The sequence below is a fragment of the Podarcis vaucheri genome (assembly GCF_965113315.1).
Source record: "Podarcis vaucheri genome assembly, chromosome: 6".
Taxonomy (NCBI): Eukaryota; Metazoa; Chordata; class Lepidosauria; order Squamata; family Lacertidae; genus Podarcis; species Podarcis vaucheri.
The window spans coordinates 96564618-96585499 of record NC_138764.1 but is presented as its reverse complement, the minus strand read 5'-3'; the positions used below and the strand labels follow the sequence as shown (position 1 = coordinate 96585499).

The window sequence follows — 20882 nt, the reverse complement described above, 5'->3', positions numbered from 1 at the left end:
GCCCGTACATCCAAGTTCAAAAGACGGACATAAATATTGAAACAAATCTGACACAGGTGCTTGTCCTTTTATTGCTGATAGTTTCCATACTGGCTCTGTTAAAAATAAGAGAGAAAGAGAGAAATTAACACAGTCATTTCTACAGACACATAGGCCCGGTTCACATGCAACACCAAACCAAACTATGGCTCACCATGAGAGAGTGCAAATACTCAGGAAAAATTGGGCACTTTGCTCCTCCTCAGCTTTTGCTGCTGTCATGCTATCTGGAGCTAAGCTTAAAGTTACGTCCACACCAGGCCACATGGTTTGTCCTCCAAACAAACTACATTTTTTTCTTGGCTTATGGCTCATGATTTGTTTAGGGGAGACAAACCATGAGCACAGGTTCAGTTGCTGCTGTGTGGCAGCAACTAGGAGCTAGGGAGGAGCAAAGCAGTCACAATTTTCTCCTTGTGTACTAGCATGCTTACTTATTTATGCTAAGCTCATTGGAACAGCATCTGCTTTGTAAGGTCCAGGTTCAATCCCCAGCATCTCCAGATAGAGCTGGGAGAAGCTCCTGTCTGAAACCCTGGAGAGCCGTAGGCATTCAGTGTCGGCAGTGCTGACCAACATGGGCCAATGGTCTTACTACATAAGGCACCTCCCTGTGTTACTATGTAACAATAGCACCTTGAATTGGGACCAGTAGCATGTTGGAAGGCAGCGCAAGTCCCATGTGATCAAAGTAATGTGATTCTAGCAGGATGACCCATTTAACAACCTGACCCACCACATTTTGACTAGCTGCAGCTTCCAGCCTGCTTTCAAGGGTAGGCATATATAGAATGCATTACAGTAATCTAAATGGGAAGATTTACCTGCTCATAGCCGTAAGGCCTCTGTTGCTGTGCAGATGGTCCTGTCTGTGAAGCTCTGTAGCTTCCATACTGTTGCCCCTGACCCTGTTGGTAACTGGAGTACTGTGATGAGGCTCCTTGGGCTGGACCTGGGAATATAACAGCAAAAGTCTTGTCAGGAGTTCAAGAGTAAGTTGCATCATGTCCTTAAAAGCCTGGCAGCAGAAGAATACAGTGGTACCTCAGGTTACATACGCTTCAGGTTACATACGCTTCAGGTTACATGTGCTTCAGGTTACACACTCCGCTAACCCAGAAATAGTGCTTCAGGTTAAGAACTTTGCTTCAGGATAAGAACAGAAATCGGGCTCCGGCGGTGCGGCAGCAGCAGGAGGCCCCATTAACTAAAGTGGTGCTTCAGGTTAAGAACAGTTTCAGGTTAAGAACGGACCTCCGGAACGAATTAAGTACTTAACCTGAGGTACCACTGTATAAACATAATTTTGATACATGCATAGTAGACTACATACTTAAATTTCTCCTGAGTTTGTTTGCATATTCGTTTGCATATTCGTTTATATCCCACTTTTAAAATTGACAGATCAGCTACAATAATTTAACCAATAATTTCATAAAGGTAATCTAACTATAATTTCAGAAAAAGGCAGCAACAATTAAAAATAAAAACAAGCACAACATATAACAAGAACCAGCACGACTCTTTAACAGAAAGTTGACTGGCATAGGAAATTTTTCACTGGCCATTTAAAAGTTAGGAAAGCTGAGGCAATAATAATAATAATAGTAGTAGTAGTAGTAGTAGTAGTAGTAGTAGTAGTAGTAGTAGTAGTGGCAGCAACTCTGTCTCTACGACCAAGCAATCTTATTTATCCAGACGGCAGGCCTTCAAGGAGGGTCTGTGAAGCTGATCTTTGCCCCTAGGCTGATTCTTTTATGTATGAAACCTGCTTTTATAGTGATAATAGACTGACAGGAGGAGAACTGTATGTATATTTTGATTGATTTCAAAGGTTCCAAGGCAGTACTTATTTTTGCATTTAGTTTTGGTGCTTTTCTTATGGTAATGACTAATAAAAACTTGACAGCAAGGATGATATCCCTGAACTTACAATTAGGCTCAGAAGACAGTTGCAGACACAGGTCTTATTTGCATTACTGTCCACTCCTTTGCATGTTGACTCAGAAGTAAGTCCCACTATATCAACAAATCTTACCCTTAGGTAAGTGAGCATGGGACACTTCTGTGGTTCTTTTTGAATCAACAGGCTACTATAAAGAAAACCTGTGGTGGTTAGAGAATTGGATTTATACTGGAGAGACATGTGTTCAAATCCCATTCAGCTACAAAACCAGCCTCTCCCCCCAACCTCTCTCTCTCAGCCCAACCTGCCTCTCAGGATTGTTGTGAGGACGGAAGGGGTTAGGACTACAAATGCTGCTCTGAAATCTTGGAATAAGGGATGACTAATACTTGAAGGACTATTGTATTTCAATATTTTGTTGGAAGCCACCCAGAGTGGCTGGAAAAACCCAGCCAGATGGGCGGGATATAAATAATAATAATAATAATTATTATTGTTGTTGTTATTATTATTTAGAATAAGAAACCAGGAAGAAAGAACTTTTAATAAAGACTGGGGAAAGTTTGTTGAATATTTGAAAAAATATTCGCTAGCAGGGTTAACATAAAAATTAAAACGCTGACAGGGTTAACATAAAATGAACAGTAAAGCTAAATAAAGGAAATTCTTAGCGAAAAATTAATAATTAAGGAATTAATTTGGATATGCAGCAGTAAAGACAAAACGGAAGGATCCACAGATGGGGGGGGGAGGTTGATTTGATACTGTTTTTGGTTTTGTTAAAGAATTTGCATGTTTTGTTGTAAAATTCAAAAAGGATAAATTTTAAAAAGAGAAAGAGGGAGAAAGAAAGGGAGAATGAGTACACAGTTGTGCAGAATCAAGCTACAAAGTAGAGCAAAGCAAGGCAATACACATTTTCTCACCATATCCTTGCTGCTGTCCTGGATAGCTCTGTTGATTTGGGTATTGCTGCTGTGAATACGTTTGCTGTTGTACAGTTCCCTGTTGGTATCCCGCCTGCTGCTGGCTATACTGGGAATTCCCTAAAGACAGAATATCAATAGGGTTGATTTGCAAGGTAACCAGCACCCTAGATCCACAAAGGGTTCAATGGCATACTCTAAATCTTCCACGGATGCAGCCAGTTTTAGAGAAGCTTATCCATAAAAGGCAGGCATCACTTCCAAGCACTAATCTGTGTGAAAGGGTGAGTAATGTGCCACTGTATTCACACCAGTTCTCAATAAGAAATGGTGCCTGCCAATGCAATTACTCCAGCTCATGCGTCAGTTCCTTCATATGGCTACACTCACAGGGTTGCATATGGCACAGAGAAGTGTGTGAAGTATCCCTAGGTGCCTGTTTTTGCAGGGCTCACACAATACAGATTTCTAGGATCAGAGGGAGCTTTTCAGTCACCTGCACCATTGAGCATGCATATAAGTAGCCTGTGTGGAAACTTTAAAAAAGAGAAATTCAGATACTTCAAGACTTGTACTTAAAAAGAGTTCTAGTTTGCCATGAAAGAAGGGGTTGTAGACAACACTGTGCAGGGTTTCCTTCCCTCCAGAAGCAGACGAGTATACATAGGTTTAGTTTGGGCACTTAATGCTTAAAGACTGGAGGTATGTGGCTGGACTCAACAGCTGATTAACTGTTCAGTCCCATCCATCTAATCTTAAGGCTGCTTCAGAGCATGCAAATAGACACGACATGTTTTGCATGCTAAAGGTCCCAGGTTCAATGACTGGTATCTCCAGGAAGGACTAAGAAAGACTTCTGTCTGAAACACTGCTAGTCAGTATGGTTACTAATAAGCTAGATGAAGCAATGATATAATGGAGGTTCCTTTATTCAGAGCAAGCTGGGGGTGGTGGGCATTTTGTTGCTTACACAAACATAAGCACTGCAACACTCTTCCCTTAAGTCTGAAGCCCCTCTCTGGGACATGGGGTGTACTATAAGAGAAGAGGGCCAATTCATTGCCCTGCTTAATGGACCAAAGAACCTTGCAGCTGGGCCTTTGTTGTCCCTCACATTAGAAGTCAGTGGCTGCTGGCAGTTTCCTGCGAGGCACTTACCTTCAGCCCAGGGATTGGGAACCTATAGCACACCAAATGTTATTTGACTACAACTCCCATCAGCCCTGGCCAGTGATCAGGAAGAACGGGAGATGTAGTTCAGGAACATGGAGGGCCACAGGCTCCCTATCCCTACTATACCTATTACCTAGATGGCGGCTGGCATCTTCTTAGAAGAAGACGGAACAGCTATATCTTTGTATTGCTAGCAGCAGTAAAACACTGTGCGTGTGTACACATGTATACCTAACATCTGATGTGTTCTACAAGAACTGCTTCCATAACATCTTCTTACCTCCTTCATAGTAGTGCTGTGTAGAATCTTCAAATGATCTGTCATAGCTTTGTTCAGAATAAGATGACTGCTGGTACGCATAATCACCGTGACCTATGACAAAAAGAAAGGTACATAAGAAATGGATATTTTAAAAATGGATTGTGCATTTTTCAGATGCATGACAATTTCAAACTTGTATTACTATCAGTTGAGTTATGGCTCCTGCCAAATGTGTGATGTAGTGCACAGAATTCTGTTGACAGAACTACTCCCCTTACAAGTCCCATTAGGAGGATGGGTAATTAACACCTGCAGTGTAAATATGACTGAAATGCGGCTCACACCTGGATTAAACAAAAAACATGGGGAGAAAGATAGCAGCACTTAAATCTCTTTTAAAAAGAGATGTGCAAAGGTTCAAACTCTGTTTTTAGTTTTCTAAATTTTGGAGCTGTAAGGTTTATATCCCATGAGAAACAGTTTCCCTTGAAACACTTCAAAGACAATGGACATAGGGTTTTCTTTCTAACTGCCTTCCTAGGTTTTTCTTTGAATACATTTTGCAGCTGTTTGACCCCTCTTGCTGCCTAGTTCCGTTCAGAGAGCCCACTGCCAAGAAGAAGAGTTTGGATTTGATATCCCGCTTTATCACTACCTGAAGGAGTCTCAAAGCGGCTAACATTCTCCTTTCCCTTCCTCCCCCACAACAAACACTCTGTGAGGTGAGTGGGGCTGAGAGACTTCAAAGAAGTGTGACTGGCCCAAGGTCACCCAGCAGCTGCAGGTGGAGGAGCGGAGATGCGAACCTGGTTCACCAGATTACGGGTCTACCGCTCTTAACCATTAAGCAATCCTGGTGCGCCTTAACCCTCCTACTTGCTGACACTGCTGGTTCACCTGGCCAATCTGGTTCAGCATCCTGTTCTCACAGTGCCCAACCAGATGCACATCAGAAGCCTGCAAGCAGGACCAGAGTGCAACAACCACTGGTATTCAGAAGCATTACTGCTTCTGACAGTAGAGGTAGAGCTAGTAGCCATTTATAGCCTTATCCTTCTTGAATTCGTCTAATCCTTTTTTAAAAGCCATCCAAGTTGGTGACTATTCTGCCTCTTATGAAAGCAAATTTCACAGTTTAACTATGTGCTGTGGGAAGATGTATTTGTTTTTGTCTCCTAAATCCTCCCAATATTCAGCTTCACTGGATGTCCACGAGTTCTAGTGTTAAGGGGGTGGGGGGACAATTTGCTCTAGTCACTTTCTCCATGCAATGCATAATTTTATACACTTCTATCATGTTGCCTCTTTTCTCTAAATTAAAAAGTCCCAATCGTTGTTACTTGCCTCATGGGGAGTTTCTCCATCCCCTTGATCATTTTGGTTGCCATTTCACCATGTGAATGGTGGTCCTTATTGGCACTGAATCCTGATCCACCCTGCATATTTTCTTTCTGCCTTTTGTGGTCTGGGTTCTTTTGCTGATATAATCCTGTCCAAACTTACCTCTTTTCCCTTGGTTCAACTATGCCACCTACAAACTAGTTTGCCTACCACCACCCACCCACCCACCCCACCCCTGGCACAGTGATCTCAGGCCTACTTGCTTGAAAATAAAGGTCCAATAAATATTGTAAGGTCTTATTTTCAGGTAAAGGCTTGGGAGCATTTGTGTGGATTGGCCTCCGTCTTTCAATTCCATTCCTGGGTGCCAGAAGCCTTCTGCAGGTCAACGGCATTATGGAACCATGTTCCCCAATACTCAGCAAGATTACCATCGGGATAATATTGCTGGTTCATGGGCTCTGATGAACCTTGTCCATGACTGTATTGTTCACTGTAGTATTCCTCCTGGCCCATGTACTGCTGAGAGGAACCTACAAAGCAGAGTGAGAGTACCGTTGTCAGTCTACAGTGAGATCAAAGGTGGATAACTGAAACAACCTCTTTAAAGGGAGTGATACCCTATCTGCCTGAATTGTAAGTCTGTTCTATACAAAGGAGGTTCTGGCCTAGCACTGTGGGCTTCAAGTCTTGCCTCTGCTGTGAACTTCAGTGTGAGAAACTGAGTTCTATTAGGACCATAGCACTGGAAGGCTGTTTTGGTTCACTCATCCTGTGCCATTTTTGGGATCACACCCTCCCCAACTGCTCTTTGCCCTGTAACTACAAAACTGCAGTGATGAGGGAAGAAGCATTAACCCTGATTCCCCAGTGCTACCTTCCACACCTGAGGTAGGCCTCTCAGCAGTTGAATTTGCTGTTTAAAAAGACCCAGCTCACATCCAACCATGGATCTTCCATCTCATACGGTCATGCCCTTGGAACACACGCAACACTGCAGAGCTATACAGTTCTGAGTCCTTGGTTCTTATTTACCTTGCTGTGAAGGTCGGTAAGGGCCCATTGGCCGTTGGCCCATCATGCTGTTGCCTTGGTTACTCTGACTCATCATGGCAATGGAAGACTGCCCTTGGTAGTGTTGGCTCCCTGCCTGTGCAGAGTTGTAATGTGACGTTGCCGCTTGCTGGTGCATCATGGACACTGCAACACACACACACATTTTACATTCTCAAATTCTCTACACAGTGCTCCACTACTACCACTGTAGCCCTCAGTACAATAAACTTCAATTTAAGAAATATATATTGCAACTGTACTTAAGTATATGTGAAATAACAGCATATGTTTACCTCCATCTCAATTTCCCACCCCTTCATCTATTTTTAGAATATAAGCCACCTGGGGCAGGGACCTATCCTCTCTCTTTTCAAAGTACATCATTGATGCTAAAATGTAAGGAATCATAGGGTTGGCTGGGAGATCCCAAGGGTCATCTAGTCCAACCCCCTGCAATGCAGGAATCTCAACTGAAGCATCTATGGCAGATGGCAATTCAACCTCTGCTTAAAAACCTTCAATGAAGGAGAGCCCACAACCTCCCAAGGGAGTCCGTTCCACTCCCTTCTCTGAAGGAAGCTTCAGAGATATTTGGAGCTCTTCAGTATCCCTGCTCTGAACCTGATTCCTGCCACTGCCCACCTCCCCAGGTCTGACCCTGTTATAAGTGGTCATAAAAGCCAAGAGCCCCATGACACGTTAAAATGGCATATCTATCCAACAACAAAAAAGGCCAGGCCAAACCAAGCCAACCATACCAGGATTGGACTGCATATTGATATTTGTTCGCGAGACGTAGTTGCCTATTGATCCCTGGCCTTGCATTGGTACATTCTGAGACGCAGGCACTGTATGGCTATAGCCGGTTCCAGTTCCGTGGCTACTGACAGTCATGCTCAGGGAAGTCGTGGGCATGGTATTCTGGCCTGACTGTTGCATAGACACGTGATTGGGACCTAGCAGAAAGCAAAGAAGGAAACAAGGGGCAGCAGTGAATATTGATTTTGAATCCTGTTCAGATTTTGCCTTCCTTCACTCTCAAGTTGCCAGTATCTAAGCTTTCTACATCTCTGCTGCAGAAACTGTGCAGCCAGGAAGCTCAAAAAACTATGCTCACATTATGCAACTTTATATCTTACCTCTCCCAGTTCTTTTTAGATTCAAAATATGGACTTTGAAGGATTGGAATTCCCCACCCCCCTCCATGTCAGATTTGGGAATGGTTTGGAGTTTGGGAATGACATCCAGTGAGGAACCTAAAATTGCCACAGATATATAGGACAGAAGAAATACTTGGGTGGGGTTGAGAGGGAAGAGAAGGTGAGCAGGGAACCATGTGGGCTGTATAAAGTCAGGGGTAGCCAACACTGTGTCTGGCAACACCTAGAGGATCCCCAAGTTCTCAATCTCTGGACAGGGGGCCTACAATTCTAGGTATGCTTACTTTGGGAAAAGGATACATCAGTACTGTGGGACTTACTTCTAAGTAAATTGCACAGGAACAGGCTGCATGAGACCTTAAAACAATTTGGCCTTTTGAATGAAGAAAAGTGAAAGACCCTTTCTTCTGTGCCACATTTACATGCTCCCTCTTGGGCTCCCTTCACCCTTCAAAATGCTTGAAATTAGATCACTGGTGACAGAGCGAGAATTTGATGCTGGCAACCAGTGCTTTTTATGCTACCCACAAAAGCCGCTGAAGCCAACATACGCTCAAGAACTTGAACAGCACCCACCTCAGTGTTCATGGATCAATTCCTCCTATAGGAAATCCATTGTTGCAGAATGCTAGTGGCAACTGTATGAAGAATTGTAACCGATTTGTGTGCATATTTAAGCCCGTGCCGAGGTTTTCCACATGCCCGAGAGGCTAGTTAAACAGCCATAAAAGGCTCCTTTAGAAGCACGTTCGGCATTTGCGATGCAGTTGCCAGGCAACCATGGAAAGCTCACCATTGCTGATCTGACTCTGCATGAGGGAGGGAGGCGGAAGGCCTGTCCCGATTGCATCACTGAGGTTGCTCTGTGCATGAAGAGACTGGTTGGATGCGCTCTGATTCATTCCTCCCGGACCGAGGTTCATGTTTTGCGTCGGTGGCTACAGATGGCAAGAAGGAGAAGGGGGAAAAAAAGATTCAGCAAGAGGGATTTGTTGTAGGAATAAGCTATGAGGGGTGGGGATCCGACAGAATTCCTGCCATTATTTATTATTATTAGACATGATTAATAATGAATCAACGCAGGAATAAGACTTTTCAGTAATGAAAAAATCAACAGCAATGATAATGACATATACGATCACCTCCTTCATCTAAGCAGACCGTGATGAAACAGTTTTTTGGTTTGTGTAGGAAATTATACGACTTTTGGATAAAAAGCACTGATATTTACAAAAGATTAACATCAGGTTTGGAGGTTAACACTGGAGTATGGAGATACATGAAAATATGTCAGATAATGGCAGCTCTGCTATTTTGTAATCCATTTTAATTACCAGACAGTTAATTAGAAAATAGCGAACACACAAAGCCCGAGCCTGTCACATTTAACTCCTAGATGAGCACTTCCAAAACAACATAAAATGTAGCTTAGCATCTTGAACATTTTGAAATATTCCAATTTTAACTTCACAAATGCAAACGATATATATTAGCTAAATAAATTCTGCGTCTGGTTTTCCTGTGCAGGTAAAGCTTCCTTTGAAGTCAATAGAGAATTTGTGCTGGGTCACTGAAGGGACATAGTCAACTTTTTTGTATGTCTAAACCCAACCTTGACCTGGCCCAGTTTCATAACATGCATGTACATATCCTATGTTATTCAGTGTCAGTTAAAGACACCTCTTTTCCTTTGGTCTTTTAGGACATAGGGAGACTCACAAACTACAGTTGTACACCATTGCGCTGTATCTAGACTTTTGGAATTCTTTGTTCAAAAAAATTCATTATTTTAAATAGCTGTATTATATAGGCTTTTGTGCATGCTGCCATGGGATCTTTGGGGATAAATGGCAGTCTAAATATAAAATAAAAATATTAAGGGGAAGGAGCAGCAGCAGAGGCCAAGAACTTTACTAGATAGCAAAATAAGGCAACTCTCCCAATTGCATGTCTGCATCCTGAAATGAAACATGTACATATCAGCACATACACCCCACCCAACTAGGAATGAAGGCTTATCACCCATTCATCATCTAGATCAGTATTGCCAACTTCCACCTGGGAGATGGTATCCCCTTTTTAAGAGCCTTCTCCAGGGCAGGGAGATATTTTGCTGGAGGAGTTTTCCTACTCTGTTGCCACAGGGGTCAAGCTTCTTACCCAACCTTCTCTCCCAACCAGTATAGAACAAGCAAGAAAGAAGAAGAAATAACTAGACTAGGGATGGGAATTTTTTCATCCTGAGGTCCGCATTTTCTTCTGAGCAGCCTTGTAGGGGCCACATGCTAGTGATGGTCAGGACTGGAAGCAAAAGTGGGTTGAGAAACAAATGTAAATTTGACCTTTCTACAGTAGCTCATTTCAACATACATTCAGCCCCCCCACCTGTCAGCTGGAGGGCCTGAGGTTCCCTACCTCTGTAGTATACAGTTGCAATATCAGAATAAGGCTTGCTGCATCTTCCCCACAACTCTTGAAAAGACGAAAAGCCACCCTCTCCAGGTAAGGTAGTGTCCAATTTTGTAACAAGGTACAGTGGTGCCTCGCAAGATGAAAAGAATCCGTTCTGTGATTCTCTTCGTCTAGCGTTTTTTTCGTCTTGCGAAGTAAGCCCATTGACGGATTAGCGGATTAGCGCTATTAGTGGCTTTTAGCGGCTTATCTGCTGATCGGATTAGCTGATAAGCGGCTTAGAAAAAGGGGGGGGGAAAGGGGAAAAAACCAACAGGAACTCGCAAGACATTGTCGTCTTGCAAAGCAAGCCCATAGGAAATTCGTTTTGCGAAGCACCTCCAAAACAGAAAACTCTTTCGTCTAGCGAGTTTTCCGTCTTGCGAGGCATTCGTCTTGCGGGGCACCACTGTACTGGAGTTCAGGCCTGTCTAGAAATCACATACTGGAAGCCCTTCTCTACAGCAGACTGGGCTAGGTGAATTCTAGAAAATACCACTTCAGACTGCCTTGGAGGGGTGGTAGCATTTGTACCATTTCCACATGCAAAAAACAACCACCCTTTGCTAATTAAACAACCTACATTACTTAGCTTTTCAGGGATAAAGGTTTTTTTCAGCCCCCTTCCTTGCAAGGAGTACTTTTTGTTGTTATTTTAACAATTCAGAGGAAATTCTTAAATGCAATTCCCCACCTACAGTCCAGTATGGCACAGTCCGCTCCAGCTTTTCCACCCCAAGACTCTACCACTTCATGTGCAGACCAGTCCCCAGATATGTGCAGCAAATGCATTTTCTATAACCATGGTATTGACCCTAGAATATGTGCAGTGGGAAATCAGCTCCAGGCATGCCCACATTGGGTTTGTGCTCATGTTGGCAGCATTGTTTATTTCCCCACAAAAAGCATATCTTTAGCTGCAAGTACTGGATTTCATTCAATCTCATCAGTCAGTACTTACAGCAGGAAGCAAGGACTGCATATTCTGGTTCGAGTCTGCTATTGTTGCCAAGTAGACCAAGTTTCTGTGCAAAATTTGTTGATATCTGTAAGCAAAGGAACATGACGTTATCTTAAGGAAGTAAAGCTGTTTAGAAAAACACCTTTTCTTCTCTGGAGTGGCTATGTGCATCTGATCTAACTCACCTTTACAAGCTCAGCAAAACACAGGTTTTGTGTAGCAACAGGAGTCAAGTGTTAACATTCACCTGTTTACGCATGCAGTGTCATCCTGCCCCAGGCCATGTTCAAGATCTTGTTATTAGCATAAATTTTTGAACTACTTGAAATCTGGTTACCTGAAATACTACCTGGCCCCTGTTCAAACCTGCAACATCACTTAGGTCATCTGGGGAAATTCTGTCAGTGACATTGCACCCTACAGAATATCACAGGTCAGATCCAAAACCAGACATTTTCCACTACTGCCCTTGCACCATGGGATGCCCTTCCCTGTGCACATGAAACACAATCCATCAGTTCCTTCATACATGTTTTAAAAATATATCTTTTTGCCCAGGCTTTCCTTGGCCCATAAGTTTAGACCCTATTATAACTAGATTCCTGTTTTTATGTTGCTTTTCTGTTTTTATGACACTGGTCTATTTTTATGTGATGTTTCTGTATACTGCTTAGATGGTTTTAAACATAAAGCAGTTTAGAAAGGCTTTTAAATGAATAAAAAAATAAACACATATATTTCAACACAACAAAAAAAATCATACTCACTGAGTACATTCTGCTGTTTTGCCCTTGCTTTGATAGTCCATAATACACTGTATTAGATGATGGTTTTCATCCAACATCTGAATTAAAAAAACAGAATATAAAAGATCAAGATATGACTGACTGAAACATAGTCAGGGACCTTGTACATTCCCTCCTTTGTTTAGCTAAAACTTTCTGTAGTCTTTTTCCTTGCATGCTCTTTATGCATGTGCATTAATCATCATTAAAAGTAGATAAAGCAAGGTGAAAGAAGCAGGGAGAATGTTATTAATGATTAATATGAATGCAGCACCCCACCATTATGGAAATTAATATCTGAAGTTGTCTTATACAGAATTAGACCACTGGCTGGTACTGCCTACTTGAGGGCTCATAACCCTTTTTAGGTCTGTGAACAGATTTGGATTTTTTAGCTATAGTGGGGCGCACCACTCCTGGATCAGCCTCTCCATCCCCTTGCAGGTAAAACACTCTGTGCACACTTTGGTTTTCCATGGGGTCTGGGTAAAAGCTGAATCCAGTAGAATTAATCTGAGCCTTGAAAAACACATAGATCAGTGAAGAGGCCCTGCTGCATGATCAACCCTTTTATTCTGGAGAGGAACCCTTTTGGTTTACTAAGACTATTTTTTTTTGTTGCATCTATTTTCTTTATTTCAACAATTTATATGCCGCTTAGCAGCATGGTTTCTAAACTGTGTACAATGAGCTTACAAAAGATAAACACTTATTAAAATTAACCAAACCAAATTTTGACCAAACTGCGGGAGGCAGTGGAAGATAGGAGTGCCTGGCGTGCTCTGGTCCATGGGCTCACGAAGAGTTGGACACGACTAAACAACTCAACAACAACAACAAAATTAACCATGGAATCAGAAACTCAAAACACTTGCTAAAATAATAATTGAGAAGTCTGAAGTTCAGTGGGGGCCGGGGTCTGATTTCTGCTAGAAGGACGTTCCACAGAATTGGGCCCATAATACCAAACACACAGTTCCCGGTGGATGGAAGCCATGCATTAAATCCTATTCCACGGTAGAAGCATCCAAGCTGGTGATGGTGGTCTAACAAGCAGGGATGCAGAACTCGGCCTGAAATCTGCATCAGTGACTAGATTGAAGCAGCAGACGAAAGGAGAGCAGGAAGCTCCTCAATCCATTCTCCCTCCTTGGAGACGTTTCCATTCAGAAGGGGGATTTTGTGCAGCCACGCACCAGTGAAATGGCATTTAGGAGAAAATCAAAAGCGATGATTGACTGAACTATGCCTTTGGCTAAATTCTAGAACAAGCCTTTCTGTTTCTAGGGAACACGGCTGGGGAAAAGCATAAAGGAATGGAGCAAAAGATCCTGCCCACCCCCCCGGTCGCCAATTTAATTCATGTGGAAGAAGGTTGAAGTCCTGAAATAATTTCATTGCTGCTTTTTGTTGTTGTTGTTGTTAAAAAATGACACAGCCACAGACTGCATCCCTTTGCCTAGGTTTTCACATTTGTGTTTTAATCAGTGCAAAGGAACTGGAGGAAGCGCAAACATTTATTTAGTGTATTTATTTCCAGTTTGTTCCGGTTTCTACCCCAAAAGCTACAGAAAAATATATATAAATGCCCTATATAGCATTTCAAAATGTTCAGTCTAAGAAATGAAATATAAAATTGGGGGTGGGGGATGTAGATAAAGGGACAGGCAAACTCGTTCTTGGCGAAGGGCCATAGGCTCAGTGGCAGAGCATTTGCTTTGCATTGTTGTTTATTTGTTCCCCGCACATCAGACTGGGTTGCCCCAGCCACTCTGGGCAGCTTCCAACATAATATGAAAACACAAATGTGACATCAAACATTAAAAACTTCCCTATACAGGGCTGCCTTCAGATGTCTTTTAAAAGTCATATGCAGAAGGCTGCTGGCTCAATCCCTGGCATCTCCAGGTAGGGCTAAAAGTGAGCCTTGCCTGAAACCCTGGAGAGTCACTGCCAGTCAGGGTGGGCAATGCTGAGCTGGATGGGACCAATGGTCTGACTCAGTGTAATGCAGTTGCCTGTGTCTGGTGGTCCCCCAAAAGTTCTCTGGGGCAAGGTAAACTGGGACACAAGAATGACAAAACACTGCCTTGCTCAGCCATGGGACACCAGGGCAGGCAACTTGTTCATTCCTACCGCAATAGCCTGGAAAATGCATCCGTTTGAATTTATCTCCTGCAAATGCATAGCTGCCGTGCACTTCCAAAGGAAACAGTAAAGTGCTGTACTTGGAAATGTGGTTGTGTGTTGTGGTCAAATCCTGCTCTCCATTCCTGGTATTTAGGGGCTTAGCCCTTGCACACAAATTCTGTGGGGCTGGGGAGGACAGTGTGTCTCTGCAATGCTAGCTGCAGGTTTTATGGGTGGGGCTTGGTCAAGATACCCTGAGTAGTGCCACCCCATCCTTACAGCTGCTTTCTCCCCATTTGCTTGATCTGTCCCATTGGGCACAATCTGCAACTTCCCAAGAGAGGGCAAAGTGAAATGAAGTAAGATAAATAAAACATAATGGCTGTCAGGGGCTTAGGGAAGTTGTTCAGATTTTTCCATATATAACACAGGCCCAACTGTGGCTCCCAGAAGAGACTGCAGGTGTCCACTCTTTGAGGCTCTTTCCCATGCCTCTATGGCAGATGTGAGGAACCTTTGAGCTGACCTGAGCTCGGCTTCCTCAGTAGCTCAGGCAGGACATCTGATTTGCATGCAGAAGGTTACCAGGTTCAACCACTGGCATCTCCCAGCAGGGCCTGGAATGTCAGCCGTCTGAAACCCTGGTAGGCCACTGCTAGTCAATATAGGCAATAATGAAAAAGATGGATCAACTATCTGACAGTGGAAGGGAGCTTCCTATGTCCCTGGGAATGTGGCATACAGATATTTGATCAAATCAAAAAGCAAATTATGCCAGGGGTGGAGGAACAGGAAGGAAATGAGAGATTGGGCAGGGGGTTACAGAGACCTGTGGGTAATGGGATCATGCCATTCAAACATTTTGGTCAGCCTACCTCTAGCCTTCCGTACACTTTGCCACTCCCAACTTCCCTTGGTCTCAGCCAGCATGACCAATGGTCAGGAATGATGGGCGTTGGAGTATAACAGCATTTGGTCAGTCACATATCCCCCATTCCTGCTTTTTAAGGGGTAACTAATAATGTATGCCAGGGATGGGGAGCCTGATGTATTCCAGATGTTGTTGGACACTTCCCATTCACCTCAACCAGCATAGCCCCTGGCCAGGAATGATGGGAGCTGTAGTCCAACAGGAGATGGATGGAAATGGGTCTCTACCAGCACCATAAACTAGGTTGTTTTAAAAGGTATTGGATGTGTTTGGGGGTCAGGGTGTTCCATGATAACTAGCTCTCTCTTTCAACTCACTTCTGCCTTTTTTTCACCCCTGAAATTATGCCTGGGCACCTGAGGGGCTTATAATAGCACAACATCTGTAACAGCAGAGTATTCAAGATGCACCTCATACGCACGTCAGAAGTGGGGAACCTGTGGCTCTTCCAAATGTTCCTGGCACCTTCATTATACACCTTTAGGCACCAGGTGAAAACGTTCATCTTCAACCAGGCCTTTGGCTGACTAACATCCTATGCCCTTTTAAATGTGTTTGTTCCTATTGTCTGTTTTGAGTTTTTATCTTGTGGACCACCCTGAGATCTCCAGAGGAAGGGTGATACACAAGTTTAATAAATTAAAAATAAATTTTAAAAGGGGAAACTAGATGGTTATCATTATCTGATCTGTTCCTTAATTAGGTCTTGGGGGAGAAAAGCAGGTGCTTCCAGAGAGGGGTTTCTCTCCAAGAAAGACGAAATTTGTGTAGAAAGAAATAAGATGGGAGAGTGCTTCACCATTTCTTTGTGTAAGGAAGCCCTACGTGTGAAAGACTACCCCAAAGCAATATGTTTCTAAGCCACCCTTTACCATGCAAACAACTTTGAGAACTTTTTGTTGGGCAGTCGTTCACCAATAAAGTGGCTATAGACATGATCCAGCCACAGCTAGAGTGTCACACTGAAATCTGGACTAAACCTCATGCAACCTCCGGGTATAGGGCAGTATATAAATTCAGTAAATAATAATAATGCAAATAATTGTCACCTTGCTTATATTTATTACATATAATGCTGGAGTGTTATTTTTGTTTGTTATTATGATGATATGTATTTTTGTGTTTTTGTATTGTAAACCACCCTGCAATCATCAGATGAAGGGCAGCATAGAAATTTAATAAATATAAATATATTAATAATAATAATAATAATAATAGAATTAAATTTCTATGCAGCCCTTCATCTAAGTATCACAAGGTTGTTGTTATTACTTTCAATTACTACAGTGGCATTAAGACTCAGAATAGCATGGAGATGATCTATAATAGTAAACAAGGGGGTGTGACCGAAACTCTGGAAGGGCTTTAGCTTAGTGTTGTAGCATCTGCCTTGCATGCAGGAAATCTCTGGTTCAATCCTCAGCATTTCCAAGTAGCGCTGGGAATGTCCCTGAATGCCTGAAACCTTGGAGAGCTGCTGCCAATCAGTGTGGAAAATGCTTAGATAGAGGGACCAGTGGTCTGACTCAGTATAAGGCAGCTCCCTATGTAGACAGGGGCCTAGGGATAACACAGGAACTGAAACCCCTGCCTTATCTCAAGTCAGACAATTTGCCCTTTAGCCCAATATTGTTTGCTTTCACTTTCTGTGGTTCTCCAGGGTCTCAGACAGGGGTCTTTTGAATCACCGAGAATCACAGAGTTGGAAGGAACCCTGAGGGCCTACCACTTGCTTGTTCTTCCTCTTGCTTCAAACATAGCTGAAGAATTATTATTATTATTATTATTATTATTATTATTATTATTATTAACCTCTCTTGCAAGCCTGAGCTCATTCTGAGCTTTGGCCAACTGACATTCACCCTGCAACTGTTGGCTACTCATGTATACTCCTCCTTTGTGATTTTCCCTTTCTTCCATTTCTTATACGTGCCCTTCTTAAATCCCAGCTCATCTGTAAGCTCCTTATACAGTCACAGTGTTTCTTTAGAATTGCCTGCACCTGTGCCTTCAATATTTCACCTTTAAGAAACTCCCATCCATCTAGGACTCTCTTCTCTTTGAGTATTACTGGCCATGGGATCTCACTCAGTAGTTCCTTGAGCTTTCTGCAACCAGCCTTCCTAAAGTCCAGAGTACTACTACTACTAATAAACAGGCTGAAAGGCTGCACTGTAACACAGGGAAGATTATATAGATTCCTATGGGATCACCTCAAAACCAGTATCAAATCATAGGTCACCTATGCGTACACAGATGTTCTGGTGGTTTCATTGTCATGCTGTGTAATGATCACAAAGATGCCTTTTTCAATGTTTTTGTAGTGCTGACAAGCATCAGATCTGTGGTTTTTTAATTTTTTTTACTGAGTAGTCTACCACTGAAAGATTTAATTTGAAAGTTCTTGGGGGTCCCTGTGGCAAAAGCATGCAAATTCAGGGAGATTTGTTTTAGTTCTTCTGGATCCATTTTTTTACCCAGTCCCCACGGAAAAGCAGTAGTTCTTGCATTCACTGAGCCTCCGGTTTTCTGTCTGACTCAGAAATGAGTGTGGGGAGAGAAGCAATCTGAGGGGGATGTGCCTATCACACTTTGAGAGAAAGTTCCCACTCTGCCCACAGAGTCCCAAAAGGTTGGCAACATCTGATGGCAGTCAATAAACCTATCAGTAGAACCTTCAAACACAGTAATAATGTATGTATCCCTGAATACAAGATGCTAATAGCAACCACCTTCATGCTCTGCTTGGCCTTAAACTAGTGATAATCCCGTGAATGCCAAATTAAGCATAAATAACGCCAACCAGGATTAATTAGCTCTCAGTCTTGGATTTAAATGTACAGTAGCAAGGAATCCAAATAAGCAAACAATTTCCACAAAATGCTTTGACAAAATGATTGCAAAAGAGTTGCAGTGCAAACGATAAGGGCTCACTTTTATATAAAGCACGCATCACAAAATGCCTACACCTTTTCCCACACATCTTGTTAAAAACCCAAATTAAAAACATTTTCAGAACTGTAATATTCAGAATATTTTATTTGAGTTGTTTGAGTTCTATTTCACCAGTATCACACCAGCCTACCAAACAGCTTTGTCAACTAAGCTCTGGTATAATCCAGTACCAACAAGCAACCTGTAAGAAAAGCCAACACAGGGCATGTTCTAATATTTTGTTAGACGCTACCGAGAATAGCTGAGGAAACCCAGCCAGATGGGCGGGGTATTATTATTATTAAGCTGAGAGTGAAAGATGTGAAAGACCCATTTATTTCATTAAAATAGTGACACGTATATTGAGATCTGTTTGCTGACTGTAAACTCCTTGGGGCAGGGATTGATATGGGGAAGGGCCATAACTCAGTGGAAGAACATCTGCTTTGCCTGCAGAAGGTCCCAGCTTCAGTCCTCAGCATCCCCAAGCAGAACTGGGAAGGACCCCAGTTTAAAATCCGGGAGAGCAGCTGCCGGTGTAGACAATACTGGACTAGATGGATCAGTGATCTGACTCAGTTTAAGTCAGCTTTCTATGTTCCTATATAAAACACTATAGTACTATATAACAATCATCTCTCCCATGGAAGTCAATGTGACTTGCAGCCAAATGTTTACTCAGAAGTCAAATCACTTGCTTTGCTTCCTAGACTTGGAACTGTAGCCTTAAGCATTTAACTTTGGCTATTTTTGTCCTACCTAATGTACACTTCCAGATCTACACCTGCTAGGATGAGTTTTTAAACAAGCTACAGTATCTTGCATTTTTGCAAGACAGCGTTTCTATGTGCTGCAGATTTGTGCTCCAACACCTCCTTCTTGCATTTTCCATCATCACTGACAAACAGGCTGTCATCAGATCTTTAATCCTCCTTGGCTTCTTCCAAGTCCCTGGGCTAAGACTCCTGAACAATTGCTACAGTAAAGCTAGGAGCATGCCCGCTTCCAAGGATAGAGGGAGGCTGACAGGCAGGCACTGGAAATAGCGTATTGTTTAAGCGTTAACAGATCTATTACTTATTATTGACATCTCCACACCTCTCCTATTATTTACAGCCCCTTCCCTGGGAAAGGGAGGCAGGGGGAGAACTTGGATGGTACATTCCCCTGCCTCTCTCCCTCTCAGGGCTTTCTCCTCTTCAGAAAGCAGCATTGCAAACTTGTACACAGGGGAACACCTGCCTTGTTTTCCTTACAAAGGTTACAATTCTGCTCCCATTTAGAAATGAATTAATGAAAATGCCCGAACCTCCCTCCATCAAGCATTTAAGATTTTGCCTTTGAATCTGCAACGTTGTTGCTTTTCAGAGGATCTTATAGAATCGTTCCATGCCAAACACTTGACATCAATACACATTTTCTTTTAAAATAATAATAGTAATAAAAAAGAGGAAGCCTTAAGACGAAAAGCAGCGATAATCCAGTGTCACACTTCCTTAAGGTCCCCTTTAAAACCATGACGAGCCTTCCAAAACGAACAGGAAAATACAAAGATAAAGACGTACAGCCACAAATAGGCAGATTTCTCTTTCTGTGCTAAAAACGCTGCTATGCTGTCATATATAACACACAACAGTCTGTTTGCACTTTGGGCTATTTTCTGCAACGTACGCAGCAATGGAAGTATTTCCAAGCACGAAGATCCTGCAAGGAAAATATATCCGTCTCATTTTGCAACATTCTCCCTCGGCTCCTTTGATCCTTTCCATCTTTCCCCCTCTCCCTTTGCCATCATCTGAACACCTTTGCTTTGTTCCGCCTCCTCCTTCTCTTCTACAGCGGTCCATCTTTCCAAGCCCTTGCAAATTCACTACTTAGCGGGAGCATCTTATAATATTACCCTTCCCCCTCCCCAGTCCCTACGATGGAGACTTGCACACACACTGACACACACACACGCTTGTCCATATTAAAGCATGCTCTTAATTCCACCCCCCTCCCCCGGTTCTTTTTCTGTTACCTTCTGGATAGTTTGCTGGGTGACCTCTCCTTTGCCTCTTGGGCGAGCAGAAGCAAAGGCAACCGACATGGTGGGATGGTCTTTTTTAAAAAGATGTGTCAAATAATATAGTGGTTCCCAGGATGTAATAATATTGTTATTATCTAGCTGCTATTGCCGTGCACGGGCACAGCATTCGCCGCAGTGCATGAGGAGGGGAGCCAGAGCAGATGGTACAATCTGCGCCTTGCAATGAGCCAGGGGCATTGCACCAAGAACCTTCGTGCACCCCCTTTACCTGGACGCTCCTACTCCCAATGCAAGGCGGAGAGCCAGCTGCCGAGGCTTGGTGGTGGAGGAGGCAGCAAAGCCACCTGAGCTGCTCCGCTCACCCCCCCCCTTCCTCCAAATCCAGCTCCTTCCCCTCCTCCCCCTTTGCAATGCACATGGTGCATCCCTGCTGCTGGGTTTCCTGTCGCAAGCGAATAGCATCTCTTCCCTGTCTTGGCCAACAGGAGCATCTCGGTGCGCCAAGTGCGTAGGGAAAGGAGGCCGCGGTACGCCAAGTGCGTGAGGGCGGCAGGTGGAGAGGCGGAGAGAGGAGCAGTCGTCGAGCTCGCGCGTACGTCGTGTGCGCAGCGCCGCTCGGCTCGCCGGCCACCCGCGCGCTTACCTCACCTCCGCTGTTTGCGTACCAAAGCGCTCGGCTTAAGCTGGGGGGCGGGGCGGGGGCTTACTCGACCAATCGCGTCGCCGCTCTGCATCGGCCAAGCCGATAGACCCGAGTGGCTTGAGTGCGGCGGCGGTGGTGGCGGGTACGCACTCCAC

At 43.5% G+C, this 20882-nt stretch overlaps 1 protein-coding gene across 6 annotated transcripts; it reads right to left on the bottom strand.

Moving 5' to 3' along the window:
* Window positions 1-48: 48 nt before the first annotated feature.
* On the bottom strand, window positions 49-20781 carry SS18L1 (SS18L1 subunit of BAF chromatin remodeling complex). Of its 6 annotated transcripts, none has more exons than XM_082226319.1 (11): window positions 20728-20781; window positions 12043-12119; window positions 11276-11360; window positions 8657-8801; window positions 7462-7659; window positions 6683-6847; window positions 6079-6180; window positions 4325-4417; window positions 2872-2991; window positions 864-991; window positions 49-95 (listed from the first exon to the last, which is right to left on the bottom strand). In XM_082226319.1, exons 2-11 carry the CDS (start codon window positions 12117-12119, stop codon window positions 69-71), a joined length of 1140 nt encoding a protein of 379 aa, XP_082082445.1. In that variant the 5' UTR covers window positions 20728-20781; the 3' UTR covers window positions 49-68. The 6 variants fall into 6 exon arrangements, with proteins under 6 accessions (XP_082082445.1, XP_082082440.1, XP_082082441.1 ...); XM_082226314.1 differs by lacking the exon at window positions 20728-20781 and adding an exon at window positions 20076-20683; XM_082226315.1 differs by lacking the exon at window positions 20728-20781 and adding an exon at window positions 20353-20680.
* Window positions 20782-20882: the final 101 nt, after the last annotated feature.